The 16,786-nt window shown below is 35.8% G+C and overlaps 1 protein-coding gene across 1 annotated transcript in view; it reads left to right on the top strand.

Annotated features, from left to right (window-relative positions):
* Positions 1-16,545, top strand: part of ZDHHC21 (zinc finger, DHHC-type containing 21) — a 31,452-nt gene extending 14,907 nt beyond the window's left edge. Inside the window, exons 6-8 of the mRNA XM_010014971.1 lie at positions 1,521-1,637; positions 15,845-15,888; positions 16,413-16,545. Of these exons, the coding sequence (XP_010013273.1) occupies positions 1,521-1,637; positions 15,845-15,888; positions 16,413-16,545 (294 nt within the window). The remainder of the gene's footprint in view (positions 1-1,520; positions 1,638-15,844; positions 15,889-16,412) is intronic.
* Positions 16,546-16,786: the final 241 nt, after the last annotated feature.

Genomic DNA, 16,786 nt, shown 5'->3' with positions numbered 1-16,786 from the left:
TAGAACTTGTGTCTTACCTTGCTGGTGGAAAGGGGAGTAAATGCTAGTATGAATGCTTTTATTTTGAGTTGATACAATTTTGAACTAACTTGTTAACTGGGTAAGAAGAGTTTAAAAAAAAAATTGAAATTAAGCATATATTTTCTACAGGCAGTAAGAAGGGCCAATGCTAACAAGAGCTGGCTTACTAGTTCCCAAAAGATGGTGGGATTTGCTTTTTGTTTTGTCTGGTTAACTAGTGATTTCTCCTTTTTCATTAACCATTGACTTTTTTCATAACTTTAGTAGACAGCATAAAATTCTTTTCTGCATAAACTCTTTTCCTGTGTTTATATTTTGAATGTTCATGGAAATAATTTGAATCTAAAATCAGACTTTTTTACTGAATATAATTTGCTTTAACTATTTTCTGTTTAATTAAACCACAGTATTCCTGAACCCTTAACCATTACACTGAACTTAAAGAAGGGAAGTTCAAAACTGGTGTTTTTCAGTTGTGTTTTGTTTTGGTTTGGTTTGGTTTTTTTTTTTTACCTTCCCTTCCCTCTTTCAGTTCACTTTTATGTTCTGGTTGTAATTTAAAGTATACTTGAAAAGTTTTAATAGTTTCCTGCTGTGATCTGGCTTTTCTAAGTAGGAAAACAGATGTATACATTCAAAAGACGGCCTTGAGAACATAATCGTAACTTATAAATAAGAGAATGGGTGTGTTAACTCATTATCAAAGGGAAAGACAAGATGTGAACTTGCAGTACATCTGCAGTAACTGCCATGTGCAAAAGTTTTCCTGTTATAAAAATAAGGTGTTTTAACCTTTGAAAAAGATCTATAAACTCTCTTACACTTTTCATATTTTCTGCTGGATGAGAGCAGGCTTTCTAGAGCAGGTGATACAGTAAGTTTGTATTCTCCTATATCCTGAGCCAGCTTGGTTGTGCACCCATACCAAAGTTAAAATAATCCACTTCAGGCCAAAATTTAAAATACGAGGATAAGTTTATGTTGGCTAATAGCATTACAGTGAGAGTAAGCCAATACAAATACTCAGGTTTTGTAGGTATCATCTTTAACAGTCAAGCTAGGAATGTTGTTATTCTTATTACAAAAGACATGATGTTAAAATGAAATTTGCTGTGGCTTGGAGCCATGAACTGGGAATCTTATAAATCAGAGAATTTAACGGAATGCCGTTCTTACATTTTGGAGCTTTTGTGCAGCAATCTGGCACAGTTTGAGATGGAAGATTCAGAAGTAACCCATTTGAACTTGCTCTATTCCCAAACCTTAAATACCCAAATAAAGTTTTTAAAAATCTGGCAAACCTTTCCGAACAATAAATAAGAGATTATTGTTTTTTAATTTCAGTCCATAAATGTGTCAATTTGCAGTGCAGCTCAGAAATCCAGTATTTACCTTTAGCTGTAAGTCTTTGGGAACAGCTTTTATCTAGCATTTCCACATGGTTCAAAGACTTAAATTAATTTCTAAGTGCTAAAATCTCTCTTTCTGTTTTGTTCTAGGATGTTTTTATATTAAGACACGAACTTGCTCTCCTAAGAATATCTGCCTTCATGGGTATAATAATGTTAGGTGGAATAAGTGGACTCTTTTACACTCAGCTTATGGGTATTTTCACTGTAAGTATCTATTTTTAGAAGTATATATTAGTTTTGTTTTCAATAAAATTAATAAAAGCAGAAAAGCATATTACATTTAAGGAAAGAGCAGAAAAACACTTGTACTCTGAGGCATCTATTTGGCATGTGGTCTGTCAAAACTCTTGTCTCCAGGAAAGTCTTTAGAAGCCATCTAACAAGTGTCTAATAAAATTCACCTATCAAGGCAATTTCCTGATCTATATTAGTAAAATAAAACCATACATGGTACTGGAATTGTGCAGTCTACAAGGTATGTATTTGTGGGGTTTGATTTCTGTTTTTATTTTAAACTCTCATGTGCCTTGGTGTGGATTATACTTAGTGACAGTGAGGGTCCCTGTTAAGTCGCGCATGAAGGTCTGTGTTTCTGTTTTCTTTCTGTTAAGTATTTTAATAAATATGCTTACATTCATATTTTTTTAGTTGCTATACTGTGCAATGGCATCAAGTAGAATTTACAGTCCAAATGTATATTCTGTATTTAAAAGTACAGAAAAAAGTCCTCTGCATGGAAAAATTTTCCAGTTAAATGGATTTGGTAATGTAATAAATATCTACAAGAAACAAGTGTTTGTTGCTGTCATATCCTGTTGTGTACATTAGAAGTTAGTCACTATCAGTGAATTCTTTAATTATCTTGCGAATCAGTGCAAGTGGTTGAGGTACTGCAGTGCTGAATGGAGAGAGTACAGTAGCTAGATCTGTGTGTGTCTAAAACGGTGTATAATCTAGCCTGCAAATTTTTTTTTAAAGACAGTAACCTAAAAGATGACAGCATCTTTGTCACTACAACTGGTTGAAATCTGCCTGAGGTCTCATTTTGGGATTATGAGGGTTTACACAGTAGTAACCTTTGTAGGTGCATAATGGAAAACCTCCTAACTGTATTATGTAATTCTTTTGTATGGAATAAAAGATGAAAATTACTGCATAGTTTTTCCTTCTGTTAGATAAAACAATAACATTGCTCATTGTTTTTATTGTATTACCTTCACACAAGTTTACTGCCTTCTGCTCTTTGTGTGACTGTAGCTATGCTGTGTGTTATTTTTGCCATCCTCCAGCTGCTCTACCAGACTGCTTTCTGCACTTCCGTCAACTCCCAGGTCTGCAGATTTGCCTTTGTGCCCTTCACTGCGTGCCTGGTTTCTGTTTCAGGATCTTGCTGACAGGTTCTCACCTCCCTTTTTAAATGCTGGCACAAACCTTAGTGTTTGTGTCCTCTAGAGCTGGGACTTCTTTCTAATCTGATACTGTGCCTTGCTGGGTACCTAGCTGCAGTGCTGCACACATCTGAATTCTGCTCACTCTTGCTCACAGTCGTGTGAGATGCAGAAACACAGGGAGCCTTAGAGCTCAGATGCTGAAATATGGATTAATGGATATTTGAGAAGGAACAAAAAGCTGTGTGATCAGTACTACACTAAACCACAGAAATGACACAGCAGAAAACAAGGAACAATTCCTAAGTCTACCATTCTGTTCTGTGTGCTGCCAGAAGCTGGACTGAATTTTGGCAGTGGCCATCAGCATTTATTCAGCTACTATTAGTACGCATGAAATAAAAGCTCTCAGACTGAACCCAGTTCTGTGAGATACACCTGATACTTGGGACATTTCTGTTCTGACACAGAACATCAACTGTGCTGCCTTTGCAACAGGCATGAATTCCCAGTATGTTCTTTCACTGTTCTGAACCTTAACACTGTCAGGTTGCTACCACCACTGCAAACTCTTATGAAGTCCTGTAAAGCCCTTTTATTCTATGTCAGTTGCATTACATACATACTGTGAAGTATATCCTATGCACTTACTAAGCTGGCCACTACCCTGGAGCAGATGTGGGCTAATTACATTTTCAAGTCCAGCCTCCTTTTATATGCTGAAATAATAATTCTGTGGGTTGCTGAGCTGCATTATGCCTGTATACTCTGTTTTGTCCTCTTTGAGTCCAACTTTGCCAAACAAACCACAGTAATTGTGGATATGGGTGTACTGTGAGAGGCAGGTGCTAGAAAGTACAGCTCTTCTGCATTAGAGCATCCTACTGCACCCTACTTGTAGTGGAGGGGCTATTGTGCTTGCCTCCTATGGACAAGTTTTTAGGTTTGGGATTGTTTGATTGGATTGATGGGGAAGTCGAAATCCATTACTGGGATCTCCAAACTGTAATTCATTCACACTACGTGGATGCTGTTGCACTGACTCATTGAAGTACACAGGTCATCTAGTCCGTCCCTCATTCAAGGCATTTCCATATTAGCAGCACAATCATCATCTTGTTTTTCAGTCCTTTCTTCATGAATATAGAATTGGCAAGAATAAACAATGCAGTCATTCTGAGGAAATCTGCTTGGGAACAACTAGTCAGACTTCAATCAAACAAAGCCAAATCTGTTTGGTGAGGTTGTGCTTAGCCTGCAAGATACGTCAGAAAATCTTTCTGTACAGATGATTTTGCTTGTCAGCATTGTAGTGTAGGGATTTGCTTTCTCCATAAGCACTGACTAACAGCTTTGGCTAGCCAATGGAAATGGCAGAGGAGAGGGCAGCAGGTGGGTGAGTAGTTTCTTTGCAGGCTTCCCAAAGACATGCCTATGATTCATAGAATAGGGAAACAAAGAAACTGGATGTACCCACCCACAGTGCTGAGCACACAGCGTGGAATACATTCAAGTCCTGTAGAATCAGTGAACTGTGATCACTAAGGGCCAGCAATGTTCCTACTGTATATTGTGCTGGAGTTACTGTTCAACATCTAACTTTCCTGCATAAACTGAGCAAATTGTGACTGAAATGAGCTCTATTTAAAATAATGAATTCATGATGAAATTAAGCCTAACATTGAAATATACAGATCAAAATTAATTTAACAACAGAATGCAATTGTTCAAGTATTATTTTGCAGACTTGAGGTTAATTTAAAAGAAACTCACGCTTGAAGGCATAGATACGCAGTTAAAACAGTCATATTATATTGATTGATCCATAGCTATTGAGAGCAACAATTTCAGTGACTGCTGAAGCTGCCCAGAGATGTGTGCAGGAGAGGTGGACAAGAGCATGGGCCTTTTGAAAAGGTGAAGCAGAGCAGCTCTTACTTGTGCTTTTACAGGAAAACAGATAATAAACTGTATCCTAGTTCATGCTCCATACCCGAGTTTGCAGTTTAATATCAAGACAATATTAGTTCCACAGCTCCTGGATAAAAGTGATTTTTGAATAATAAGAGACAGTCAGCATTGCATGTCTGTGATCTAAACTTTCACTGATACATACTGTTGCTAAATGAGTCCAGCAAGTTCAGGGTTGTAGGGGTTTAGCGTTGTTTACCTGTATTTCAAATGCTGCCAAAATCATATTTCTGGAAATAAAAATAAACCTAGGATCTATGAAACTTTGATCCTTTTATAGCAAAATATCCTGATTCCCTGTAAGGTAAACCTGCTTGATGTCATTATATAAATTTCTGAAAACCAAGCCAATAGTTTCTTTTCCTGCTATGTAATATAAAGCTAAGGCTAACTTTTTGCAGGAATATTGGATGTGCATGTTAAAAAAAATCCCCAGTTCTTGGTCTCTCAGTACATATATAGAATGTGCTCTGCTTACTGTCAGTCTTACAGAAGTAACTTGGGATAAAGAAACCACAGACTTGTTCGTCCTCTTTCAGCATCAGGAGTAATAAGTAACTGGCACCTGAAATGATAGCTTCCTACTTCATTGTTCATGGTTGATTTCCACATCTGAATGGATCTGCTCAGACGTAAATGATTGGAATGTAGCATGCATTGTGAAACGTGATACATACCCTAGTCACAGCACTTCTACTGATTCTTCATATTTATGGAAGTTTATCCTTTTTCTACTGCAGCAAGATAGATAAAGTTCAATGTATAGAATTAATTTGCATTAAGTGACCTAAGTATACAGCATTTTATAATCAGAGTTGCTCTTTACTAGAATTGATCTAAGTGATAGCTTGATGAGCTGTAAGAATGAGCAGAAGTTTTTTATAGGATTTTAAGGGGAAATACTGGCATTTTCTCCTCTTCCAGAAATTTTTTCCCAAGTCAAAAAATGTTGCCCAACTGAACATGCAATAGAAAAGATATAGCAAATATACTCCAGCATGCTTTTCTGGAACAGGGCACTAGATAGAACAGGAAAGCAAAGCAGCACATTATGAAGTACAGGTGAAACATTCTACTGTGTGTGCCGGCATTTTCCAAAATTCAGTGTTGTGCAGTTGACTGATTTCTGTGCTTACCAATTGCATAACTTGCATAGGTTATAACAGTATCTACTGTAGAAGTTCTTTAAGAAACAAGTGCATGTAATCTGCTGTTGTCCTCTTTCACGTGTGTTTACAGATACCAAGATGCTTGTAAAAAATGTGATTTCTTGTAAAAGTGAAAACTTTATAACTTGTTTATTCAAATTTGGCCCTTGCACAGAGAATGTTCTTAAGACTCTACTTACTGCATGAGAAAGTGATTAACAGAACAAGTTACCTAATATGTAGTAGTTAAGTATCACTGTTAGGGTATTATTAGCATAAGGCTATTCATAGCTCATCTGGAGGTGCAGGAAGCCAAAGAGCAAGGGAGGTGACTTCCTACAATGAGGGGAGAACAGCTGGTTAGCAAAAACTGTCATTAGAGGAACTTTTGACATGAATTGTTCCAATGAAGAGGGGAGCAGCTGAGGTAGCCTCTGTATACAAGATTAGTGCTTTCTCCCTCAAAACTAGCATATGTGAAATACACTTCTAGCAGGAGGGGTACACAGCTCTTTCATCCTCCTTCTCCAGTTGCTTTCCCAAGCTCTGTTTTGGCTCACTGTCATCCTGAATTTTAATGCTTCTTCCAGCATATACCTGATATTGCTCTTGGGGAACTTTTATTTGGATACTTTGGAAATAGAAGTATTTAAGTTCTTTCCAGTTCATAAGTCTCTGAAATAGGGAGAAATTTAAGATCCGAATTCAGGTACTGTAGGATCCTAATAAGATACTCCTAAAATCTCAGCATAAGTCTTCTTACTTGAAAGTTTCGTGTTTCTAGAGAGCTGGGTAGAGGAAAACAGTTTCACCCCTGAAGAAAGTAATGTCTAATGTAATTTTCAAAATGATAATACATTTATATTCAGGGCCTGCTTATCTTACATACTTGGTGCTTGCTTTACCAGTCCTCCACTTCCTGCGTTCGTGTTGTAGGAGAAATTTTAATTTTATATTCCTTAACTGGAAATGAGCCTGTATTCTCACATTCCCAGGTATCATGATGTTTTCTAATGACAATGCTTGACAAATAAAAGCAAGCTTAGTATATAACAGTAAGTGAAAAAAAAAACAAAACCCAAACCAAGCAAAACAACAAGAATGCAAAACAAAAAAAAAAAACCAAACAAACCAACCAACCAAAAAAAAAAAAAAAAACCACCAAAAAACCCCACCCAAAAAATATTTTTGTCAGTTGCACCCTACAAAAACTAAATGTTCTCCTACTGAGAATAATTAATTATTTTGGTTTTTGTAAATTATTGATATCCCTTACTTCAGACTTCCAGCTGCTTGTACTCTCACAAGCAATTATTCCTTTTTTGCCTCAACCCCTACAGGATAACAAGATGTCCCTTCATAGAAAAACTCCATGAAGGTAGAGAGATGGGTTTTTTTATTTGGTGGTTGGTAATAAATATTAAACTCACTTTTTATAGATAAATCATAATTTTGCTTGAGATAGTTGTGTCTCAGAAAGTTTTTAAATTTTCAACCCCCAGAAAAAAATCCAAGGCATCCACTGTCTTGTACAATGACAGCAAATAGGTACTAATTATATTGTATTGCAATGGCAGATGCACAGTTTATCTAGAAAATAATATTGTGCACTTAACCTTGAAGAAAGTAGGCGTGTCTACCTACCTAGACATACCTGTCTTACTCGGGTTTATTTCCAGTTACTTTCTTTTTCTGTAGTTATCCTCATATCAAATAATAAAATTCGATTGGAAGCTATTCAAATGATATCTAGAAACTTTCTTTCTTGACATAATGGTTTTTAAGAAGTCTTCTCTCATTTTTGTATGTAACAGATGTCTATTTAAAAAAAAAAAAAGCATAACTTGCCTATGTATTCATTCAGGCTTAAAGAAAGTATCTTTTATCAGCTACAGGTTGCTTCTGCTTTATGATTGCAGGAGGTAAAGAGCTGCAATTCAGGATCTTTTTAAAAGGTAGAACTGTCAGGATGCTTGTGTGTCTGTTAGTTCAAGACTAGCCCTGGCACTTTCATTTCTCTTGCTCATGCTCTATTTTTACTTTAAGAAAGTGCTTCTGCAGTCTTTCACATTGCTTCAACAGTTAAATGATGGTAAAAACTAATTTTTCTATTATACAGTAAGATTCTAACGTCAGTTATATTTGATCTACAAGGCGTTACTGTAGAACAAGTACTAATATGGCACACTTTTTTAAAAAATGGCTTTTCTGATTATTTTGGTATTTGTTCATCTGTAGTGAGGTTTTAAATTGCACCAGATGCTATGAAGAAGCATTCAGTTTGCTGACCTTTTTTAAGGCTGGTACCTTTTCCATATGTGAGGTTTTCTTCCTCTAAAGATCTGTGTTGTTCTTTATCTTGTTGGCTGCCACCTGTCTGAAGCAATCAGCCACTTCTTTCTCTTCCTCTGTACAAAAGGAAAATCCTCTCCTCCCAGGGATGGTGGAAGGTAACAGGATAATCAGTTCAGCAGTGATCCTCTGATGTCATTGTGAGAGCCCTGTAGAAGCAGATTATCTGTGACCCAGATAAAATAATTAGAAATTACTCGGACACTTACAAATAACTGATCTACTAATCTCATTTCCAAAGTTAAAAAAGGCCTGTCTCTCAACATAACACTACCAGATGTTTCAGTTAAACAGCATCCTTTGCAGAGACTAATCTGAACCCTAATTTTAAAGGATTACTCTTGATTGTTTTTTATTCCAAACACTGAACAGTTTTTGTTTTCATTTTTCCATGTGTTCAAACAAAGTATTTATATGGAATTAAAGAAATTGTCTTCATTTTACCACTATAGTCTATCAAATATGATTTTATGTGATTTTTGTGGTTAGTATTGCAGAGAAAAACTTTTCATTAAAATTATTTAGTAATCAACTTGTTTCTCTGGGCTAGAACTATGTAATGGATGGGCTTTTATAAATTTAATAGGTACCATGTGGTCTTTGTGCAAGATATTGGATGCATTATCGTAAACTAAGTGGACAATGACTTTATTAATTTAATTAATGCTACCAGGGTTTCCTGTTAATTAACTGTTTGAATGGTGTACAGTGATATGCCAGTGTCCAGATGCATCACCACTATGTGGATGCGGTAGAGAGAAATTTCCCTTTATTTGCTTTGGGGAGGATGTAAGGGAAAATAGTTTAACAGCTGGTGTTCAACAGTCTGTCTTGTGCACAGTCTGATGCCACATGAGTTCTTTTCCTGTCGAAGCATTCTACAATGATGGTATTCGTTGAGTGCTATGTTTTATTATTGTTGCAGTGTTTCTCCTTTTCACCTTCAAGTGGCAAACATATTTCACTAGCTGTTTTTTGTTGTACTTGTAAACAGATCCATTTCCACATGTATGTTTCAAACTTACTAATTCATATATTTTGATTATTTTACTTAGTGTTACTATGTCTGGTAGTTACAGTGAGCATTTAGTAAGAAACATTATTCATTTTGATCAGAGTTTCTTCTCAAAAGGACAAAAAATCATTTTAAGGAAATTTTTAAAAGATGGAAATTGTAAAAATTAATTTTCAGATATAATTATTGCCAAAGAATATTTTCAAGCCATTAATTTTCTTTAGGAGTACCATTCAATTTAATAGTATAGTGCAAAAATGAAGTGCAAACAATAAAAATGCCAGTGGAAAAAATAAAATTCTTTGTGTAATCAGTCCGATAAACTTTTACAAAGGTTGAAATGCAAAATAATGAAAATGTAACTGCAATTATTCATAAAATCAAAGGCTTTTTAATTCTTTGAATATTTCATAGTGTTGATCCATTGCTGTTTTAATATACAGAGTGCACAAGTGATCTAGTTGTGCTAAAACGCTTTTTGTCTCTAAGTATCTTGTAATTAAACATATTCATAAACATATTTTTAATCAGATAATCTATTAAATGCTATTTTGATTAGTGGAATAGTAAGGGTTTTTCCTGTTTTTTCAAACATGGCAGAAATTCAATAAAGGAACTATTAATCCTCGTAATTAAGTTTAATACAGAAGAAATTAGGATTGGTAAAGAAATTAGGATTCCCAGGCAAATGTATTCTTTACCTGGCTATAATAAAGTGTAAGATATAAAGTAATTGTAGAGAGAGAAAAAGGTATGAAAACCTTAAGCCCAACTAGTAATTTGAAATTAGAGATGTAACAGAAAAGAAGTTCATGTTAATGTTGCCTGTCTGTATCTTCCCCATTATTCTTATCCCTTCCCCATTTCCTGTCTCTACCTTTAATCCACCTGTAGGCAAATCTCTTATTAGAAGACTGCATAAAGTCCTATAAATTAAATTGTCAGGAATTAGTGGTGTCCTGGTCTTTGAATGGGACTTTTTTAAGTGTGTAAAGTCTTTTGTACCTTTACCTTATTCTTCACAAACAGACTAGCAATTTGTTTAACATTCTGAATGAATGTATCCTGACAGTCTTAAACAAATACTTACCATCAAAGTACAATTCTAGTGAATTTGAAAAACCTCTTTCATGAGCTATTTAAAATTTAAAAATAAATTCAAGTTTAAGGTACACAGAGTGACAAAAGATCTCATACATGGTTTTAGGTAAAGTGGAAATGCTTTTATTGAAATTAATTATTTACAATATTATTAAGGAAAAACATATGTTAGAAAATTTAATCAAAGAGATTTCATACTGTGCAGAGAACCAAAATATAATGACAAAATATCCTGTGTTCATCGCTGAAGGAGGAAGTCCTTTTGCAACTCTAATTATTCTATATATTTATTATAAATAAATATTTAGTATATTTAGTAATTTTTCTAAATAGTAAAGGAAGTACCTTTAACCAATTGAAAATAGTAACTATAATAATATAATGTTTGAGTGTTTTGAGGGCTGAGTAGATTTTCTTTAAAAGTTGCTTGTCTAATTGAGACATCAGACCATTAAAATGGCTTCTGTGTGAGGAAGGTCAGCACTTAGCCTTCCTAAGCATTTTTTTCTTAATATTTTTGCTTTAAGAAGGTATTTGTAAGCATCAAGAAAAATAGTATATATTGTCACATCTTGCTGTTGTGCAGCTGACACATGACACACTAAGGATTTGAAACAGAACAAAGAAAAGACATCTGTTTGTAGATGTGTTCCTAATTTGCTATCAGAGGTTTTCTTTTCATTGAATCATTTTCTAGTACCTGAACTACGCACTGGAAATCTGTTCAACTAAATTCATCAGAGCACAGAGTGTAGAAGTATTCCTAGATATAATATAGTTTAGCTTTGTTTTTCATTTTGCACACAATTCTCTGATTTAGGGATTTAGGGTTAAAACTGAATTAGTAATTTTCAGGCTGAACCTAGTTGTAATTGATAAAATTAATCATATTATCTTATATGACCTATATAGATGTAAGGAAACAGTGCTAGAACCTGACAAAATGGAAATCCAAAATGTAATTAATTTCAAAAAGGAAAATTTCTGAAATATAAAGTATGCTTGCTATGAGATTTTCAGTATTTTGTACTCTTCAGTTGCTCACCTGTCATTTACATACACACAATTAAAGGATGTTAGGTAGAAGGAATGAAAAACATATTATTCAGATAGATGATATGTTGTCTTGCACTTTAGGATAAAAGCAGTGGCTGCAAATCCAGGAAGGCTTGCAAGTTTTGAGTATTTTGTTTGTATGGTTTTTTCCTCTTTCCACTTTATCATATTTTTCTGCTGATTCTTATATACTACATATTTGAAAATACTATATTAAGCAAGTGTGGCACAATGCTTACATTCTTCTGTTGGAAGTATTAAATAGAGCTGTATTGATTACGTGTCACTTTAAGTAAACACAGAAGAAAAATCGAACCAAAGATTTTGGCTGCGTGCTTAGGAGTTAGTCCTGTGAGTTACAAATTACAACTTCGCCTTTGGAGAACATGAATCAGTAAGAGGAAAATATTTTTTCCATGGGCTTCTTCCATGATAAATTAGTTCATGATGAATCCTATCCTATGGCACAGCTTGTTAAACAGTGCATGTGATCTTTATAAAAAGCCTATTTTTTTCAGGCAGTTGGTTATGCTAATTAAAAATATAGCTATGAAAAATATATTCCTCTTGTTAGCTAATGCAGGTGCATTTGTTTGCAAATGAATCTTAAGTTGGCGTGCAGAATGCAGTCAGTGCTCTTATATATGTCTCTCCATTCCTCTTGTAACAGTCTTAGCTGTTGTCACTTAAACAAGCTGCTCTTACAGACTTGTAGTAAGGCCTCCAAGCAAAAGGCACTCCTCATTCACTCAGCAGAATCAGAAACCTTTACCGTTTTCCTCTTGTTTTAAACTGATGTGTTTTTAATTACTGCTGTGTTTAATTCCTTCAATTTCTTTTGCCTTTCTCACTAAGCTATGATTTTTTTTTTCCTAGTTGCTTTATGAAGCTTATTAGTAGGTATGTATCTGAATAACTAGGTACAGGAACAATAGTTGTTTCCAGTCTGGATGATCACTTCGTGCCATCATGTGAAATTAATCAATTGTGCTTTAGTCAGTTTTCGCTTGTATGCAATTGTAAATTCTGTTGTATTTTTTGGAGATAGAGGTTACTAGGACTCAATAGATATGCCATGTTTGCTTGTAGCAATTTATTTTCAATTTTTGAATGATTGCTGGTTCTCCAAAAGATTTTAACATCAGCATTAGCTGATAGGGGATAGGGCAGGAATCTTAGCAGAGTTCTATTTGTGCTGGTAGTAATCTAAGCTGATAGTAGATGCAGACAGCCAAAGCCTCTTAGGCTGTAGCACTGATGTAGCAAAACCAGGGTATACATCAAATGCATAATTAAGAGAGATGGTATTCTGGTTGAAAGCTGTTGTGAGATATGTTAATGAACAGAGGAACACCTTGTCATTCAGAAGAGTGGTGGTTATTCTGATCCTCCAGTCTCTAAAAGAAGAGAAAATTCTCTGTCTTAGAAGAAAGCCTTAAATAACAGGCCAAAACTCAGCTGAGGTCCTCTCCCTTTCCTTCCTTTCTTGTCTTCAGAGGGGCTACCAAGTTTTCTGGGGTGCTGTGAAGTTTCACTTCCATATGAAAAGGTAAACGGGTTAACTCTCAAATGAAAGTACATTTCAAATGACCCCAGCTGTTTGGCAGCAGTGTTGAGGGAGGGAAGCTGTGAGGGGAATTTGGTTCACAGCCCTAGTTCACAGCTTTTACAATGTGACTGTAAAGTTTTTGTAAATCTGAAAAAGTATCCTAGAATCAAAGGGTTCACCGCTAAGTCCCAATTCCTTTAAAGTATTCTAAAGTAGATGCTGGCAAAAGGAAAGAGGGAAGGAGGGAAAGAAGGAGAGAAGGAAGGAAGGAAGGAAAAAAGGATTTCCTTTGACTTCCATATCCTCAGTGTGTTTTAAAGGTGTGGCAGCTTGACAGTCTTTTCTTTAGTCATTTTCTGAAGTTCCCATTTTGTTCCTTTCACTTAGTTCATTGATTTAATGGGTTACATTTTGAGGGGGACAAACCCTCACAATCATCTTCCAGGTCTTGATAACATGCCGTGATAAGAATTAAAAAGAATTACAATCCCCAGTTCCCAACCTGTGAATTCCTCAAAAAAATCTCATTTTCGGGAGCTGTACAAATGTGTTAATGGATAAACAATGTGAAGAAACATGGCAAAAAGCCAGATTTAAGTTATTGTTTTATTGTGTTACTTCTGCACCCAAAGCTACTTTAGGGTACCTTTAGTGAAATGATAGCATTAATCGTTGACAGCTAGAAATCAATTACAGTCTGGACTAGCATGCTACTGTTGTACAAACACCATTAGCAATCATTACTTTCAAAAATACCAATGTTATTTTCATTTTTTACTAACAGGTAGACAGCATTGAGTTGCTAGAGATGATAGTTCCTAGAGCTGAGATATTTTTGCAGTTACAGAAGGTGCATCTCATGAAGATGGTGCTACAGCCTCACTGAAATGTCATGGAAGTAATACCTGTGTTTACTTAGTCCTTTTTATTCAGAAAGCTGTGTGTGGATTTCTGTGGTCAGAAAAGGTGGTTTTTGTTCTTACAGGAGTTAGAAAAACAGCCAGCTCAAGGAAGCAGAATATTCCTTGCCTCTGTCCCTAGCCAAGGCAAGCCTAGTCTTGCCCTAGGAAGGAGAATGGCTTGTGTCCTGTAATGCTTCGCTGCCACTAGTGGCGGGTGAGGGGGAATATGCTAGACAAACCCATACAGCGGAGAGGAGAAGCAGTTTATCTGTGGGAATCGAAACGACAGTATTTACTTTCTGCTGTCTCCAGTCCTATCCTCTCTCACTACTGAGTGGTTCTTTGAATCTACCTAATGATAGGGCCAGAACGGTTTATGTAGTCTGCCGTGAGCATGCCTTCTCTATACTAACAGGGAAAAACCAATGCATCGTCACCACCATGCACAGGTATGCATGAGAAGGAGGAACTTCTCTTGTTTGCCATAGTGTGTCTGGAATTCAGCTAGGTAGATAATGTCAGAATTAAGATTTTTGCCATTTAGCATGTGGTAAGGGATCCTCTTCCAAAATTCATCAGAGTTGGGAAGCGGATTTAGAAGGACAAAAGTTGGCAAGGAGAGTTGAGGCCACCCATATCTGGTGACGCTTCCTCTACATTTTGTTCCCACTCCTATTTCACCCTTCCCCTTCAAAGCTTTATGAAAGATGGTGGCAGAATCCCAGCAGTGCCTGCCCTGAATTGGATGCACTGATGGCAGGAACAATCAAGGAAGACAGTATGGTTTTATTGCTAGGTTGTGTTTCCAGATGACAATGAAGTTGCAGTCTAATTAAACCACAGCCCATGTGTCTCTGTATGGCTGGGACAATGGAGACTAGCTCATGGTTTCATTCAGACACTAGTGTAATCTGACGGGTGCATTATGTGCATGCCTAAATCAATCAATGAACAGTTAAGGGAAATATCAAGCTGCTGTGAAAAAGAAATGGAACCATGAGAAATATTTCGAGTATTGCATTTTGGACCTCATGAGGGATTTCAGAACAGAATGAGCTATGAATGTGTATTGAAAACCCTAATACTGCTGGAGTTTAAAAAAAAAAATGCTGGCTTTTTTGTTAAATATATAGTGCAACAGTGAGAAAAAGTACTATTGTTGGTAGTTTTAAAAGCTTTGTTTGGGTATGAGCTAAGCTTAAATTGTTTTTTTCTTAATTATAAAACTTTGTGACTGATTAATCAGAAAACTATGAATTTAATTTACTATTTGCTTCAGAGGTGCATTCACTCTGCATATTATTTAGTTTTCATTACATTTTAAGAGAATAATTTTTATATTTGGTATTTACCTGTAGTGACTATGGAAGCTGATGGTATTTTCCTAGTGGTGCTGTTTGCATTATAATACTCATGAAGATCACTATTTTAAAACTTCTTAATAGCTCGCTTTTCAAAAATACCACATCTGTTAACAGGTGCATTTTACTGAATTTTTCTATTGTTATCTCAATGGACTACTCCACATCTGGAATCGGTGCTTGTGAAAAGTATGTCAAGAGTCTGTTTTACACACATTACATCTACATGTCCCATGAATTAATTGTAATATCTGAATTAATTTTAGATGTAATAATGCTGTACGGTTTTGTTGACATTCTCTGTTATGTGCTGTAATAGTAAAACTACACAGTACAATTTCACATCGTGTTTGTAAAAAACATTTAACAGCCTGAGTAAATTTGCACGTATGATCTCACAGCTGTTTAAAACTAATCTGGTGTGTAAGAAATATGTAACCCACTGAGCTGCTGCCAAAGCAGTCTATGCTAAGAATTGATTCCCTACTTTATTTAGTTGCTTTCAGAATGACATTTAAACAGTTAACAATTGTAAACAGATACTTTTTCATTGTGTTTTCTTCAACAGGACACTACAAGTATAGAAAAAATGTCAAACTGTTGTGAAGACATGTAAGTGCTATAAAATTTATTTATTTGCTGAAAAGCTAAAGGAGTAGCTGAGGTTTTCAACTATGTGAGAGACAAAAGGAATTGAAGGCACTTTGTTAAGATTATTTTGTGTGGTATTGTGTTCTGTACTTCCTGTCTCTAGCAGCAGCTCACTAATCTTTTAATACTGGTTGTACACAAAGTAGCCTCACATTATTCCAATTCCTCCCTTACCCAAAGCCAGTGGAACTATATTTTCTTTCAAAAGTAAAGATCAAAAGACACTTTCTGCTGTGTCTTGACATACATTTAATTGATTCAGAGGTTCTCTTCTGCTTCAAAAGTTGCCTTCGGTTGATTGACGACACAGATAGTTTCTGTTCTTCAAAGTTAAGTCTCAGCTGTGTGCCGTAATGAAAGAAAAGCTGTATTTGTGATGCTGGGACACAATTCAGTAATGGATCCCCAGCCAACCTGCATTGTTCTAGCTGACTGAAGTGCACCATGGGCGTGCTGTCTTTCACTAATAATGCTGTCTTCTGTAGATCGAGGCCCCGAAAGCCATGGCAGCAGACCTTCTCAGAAGTTTTTGGCACTCACTGGAAGATCCTGTGGTTTATTCCTTTCAGGCAGAGGCAACCACTGCGAGTTCCCTACCACTTTGCCAATCACGTCTAAACAGATGGATGGTGGGCACAGATGGGTCCTCCATGCTGGAAGTGCATTACAGGTTTTATGATAATAGGACTATGACAGTCTTCAAGTCAATTAAAATCCACCCACCAATCATAGGCACAACAACGTGCCTCAGTCTTTATTTTAATAGTGGTCTTGATTCTATTCTGAGATTAATACAAGTTGTATGTTTCACTGTAGGCATATTTACTTCCAAATCAGCTTTCCAAGGGGATTTCTTTTG

This window comes from Nestor notabilis, unplaced genomic scaffold (genome assembly GCF_000696875.1).
Source record: "Nestor notabilis isolate BGI_N333 unplaced genomic scaffold, ASM69687v1 scaffold6950, whole genome shotgun sequence".
In the NCBI taxonomy this organism is placed as follows: domain Eukaryota; kingdom Metazoa; phylum Chordata; class Aves; order Psittaciformes; family Psittacidae; genus Nestor; species Nestor notabilis.
This window is presented reverse-complemented; position numbering and strand designations above follow the sequence as displayed.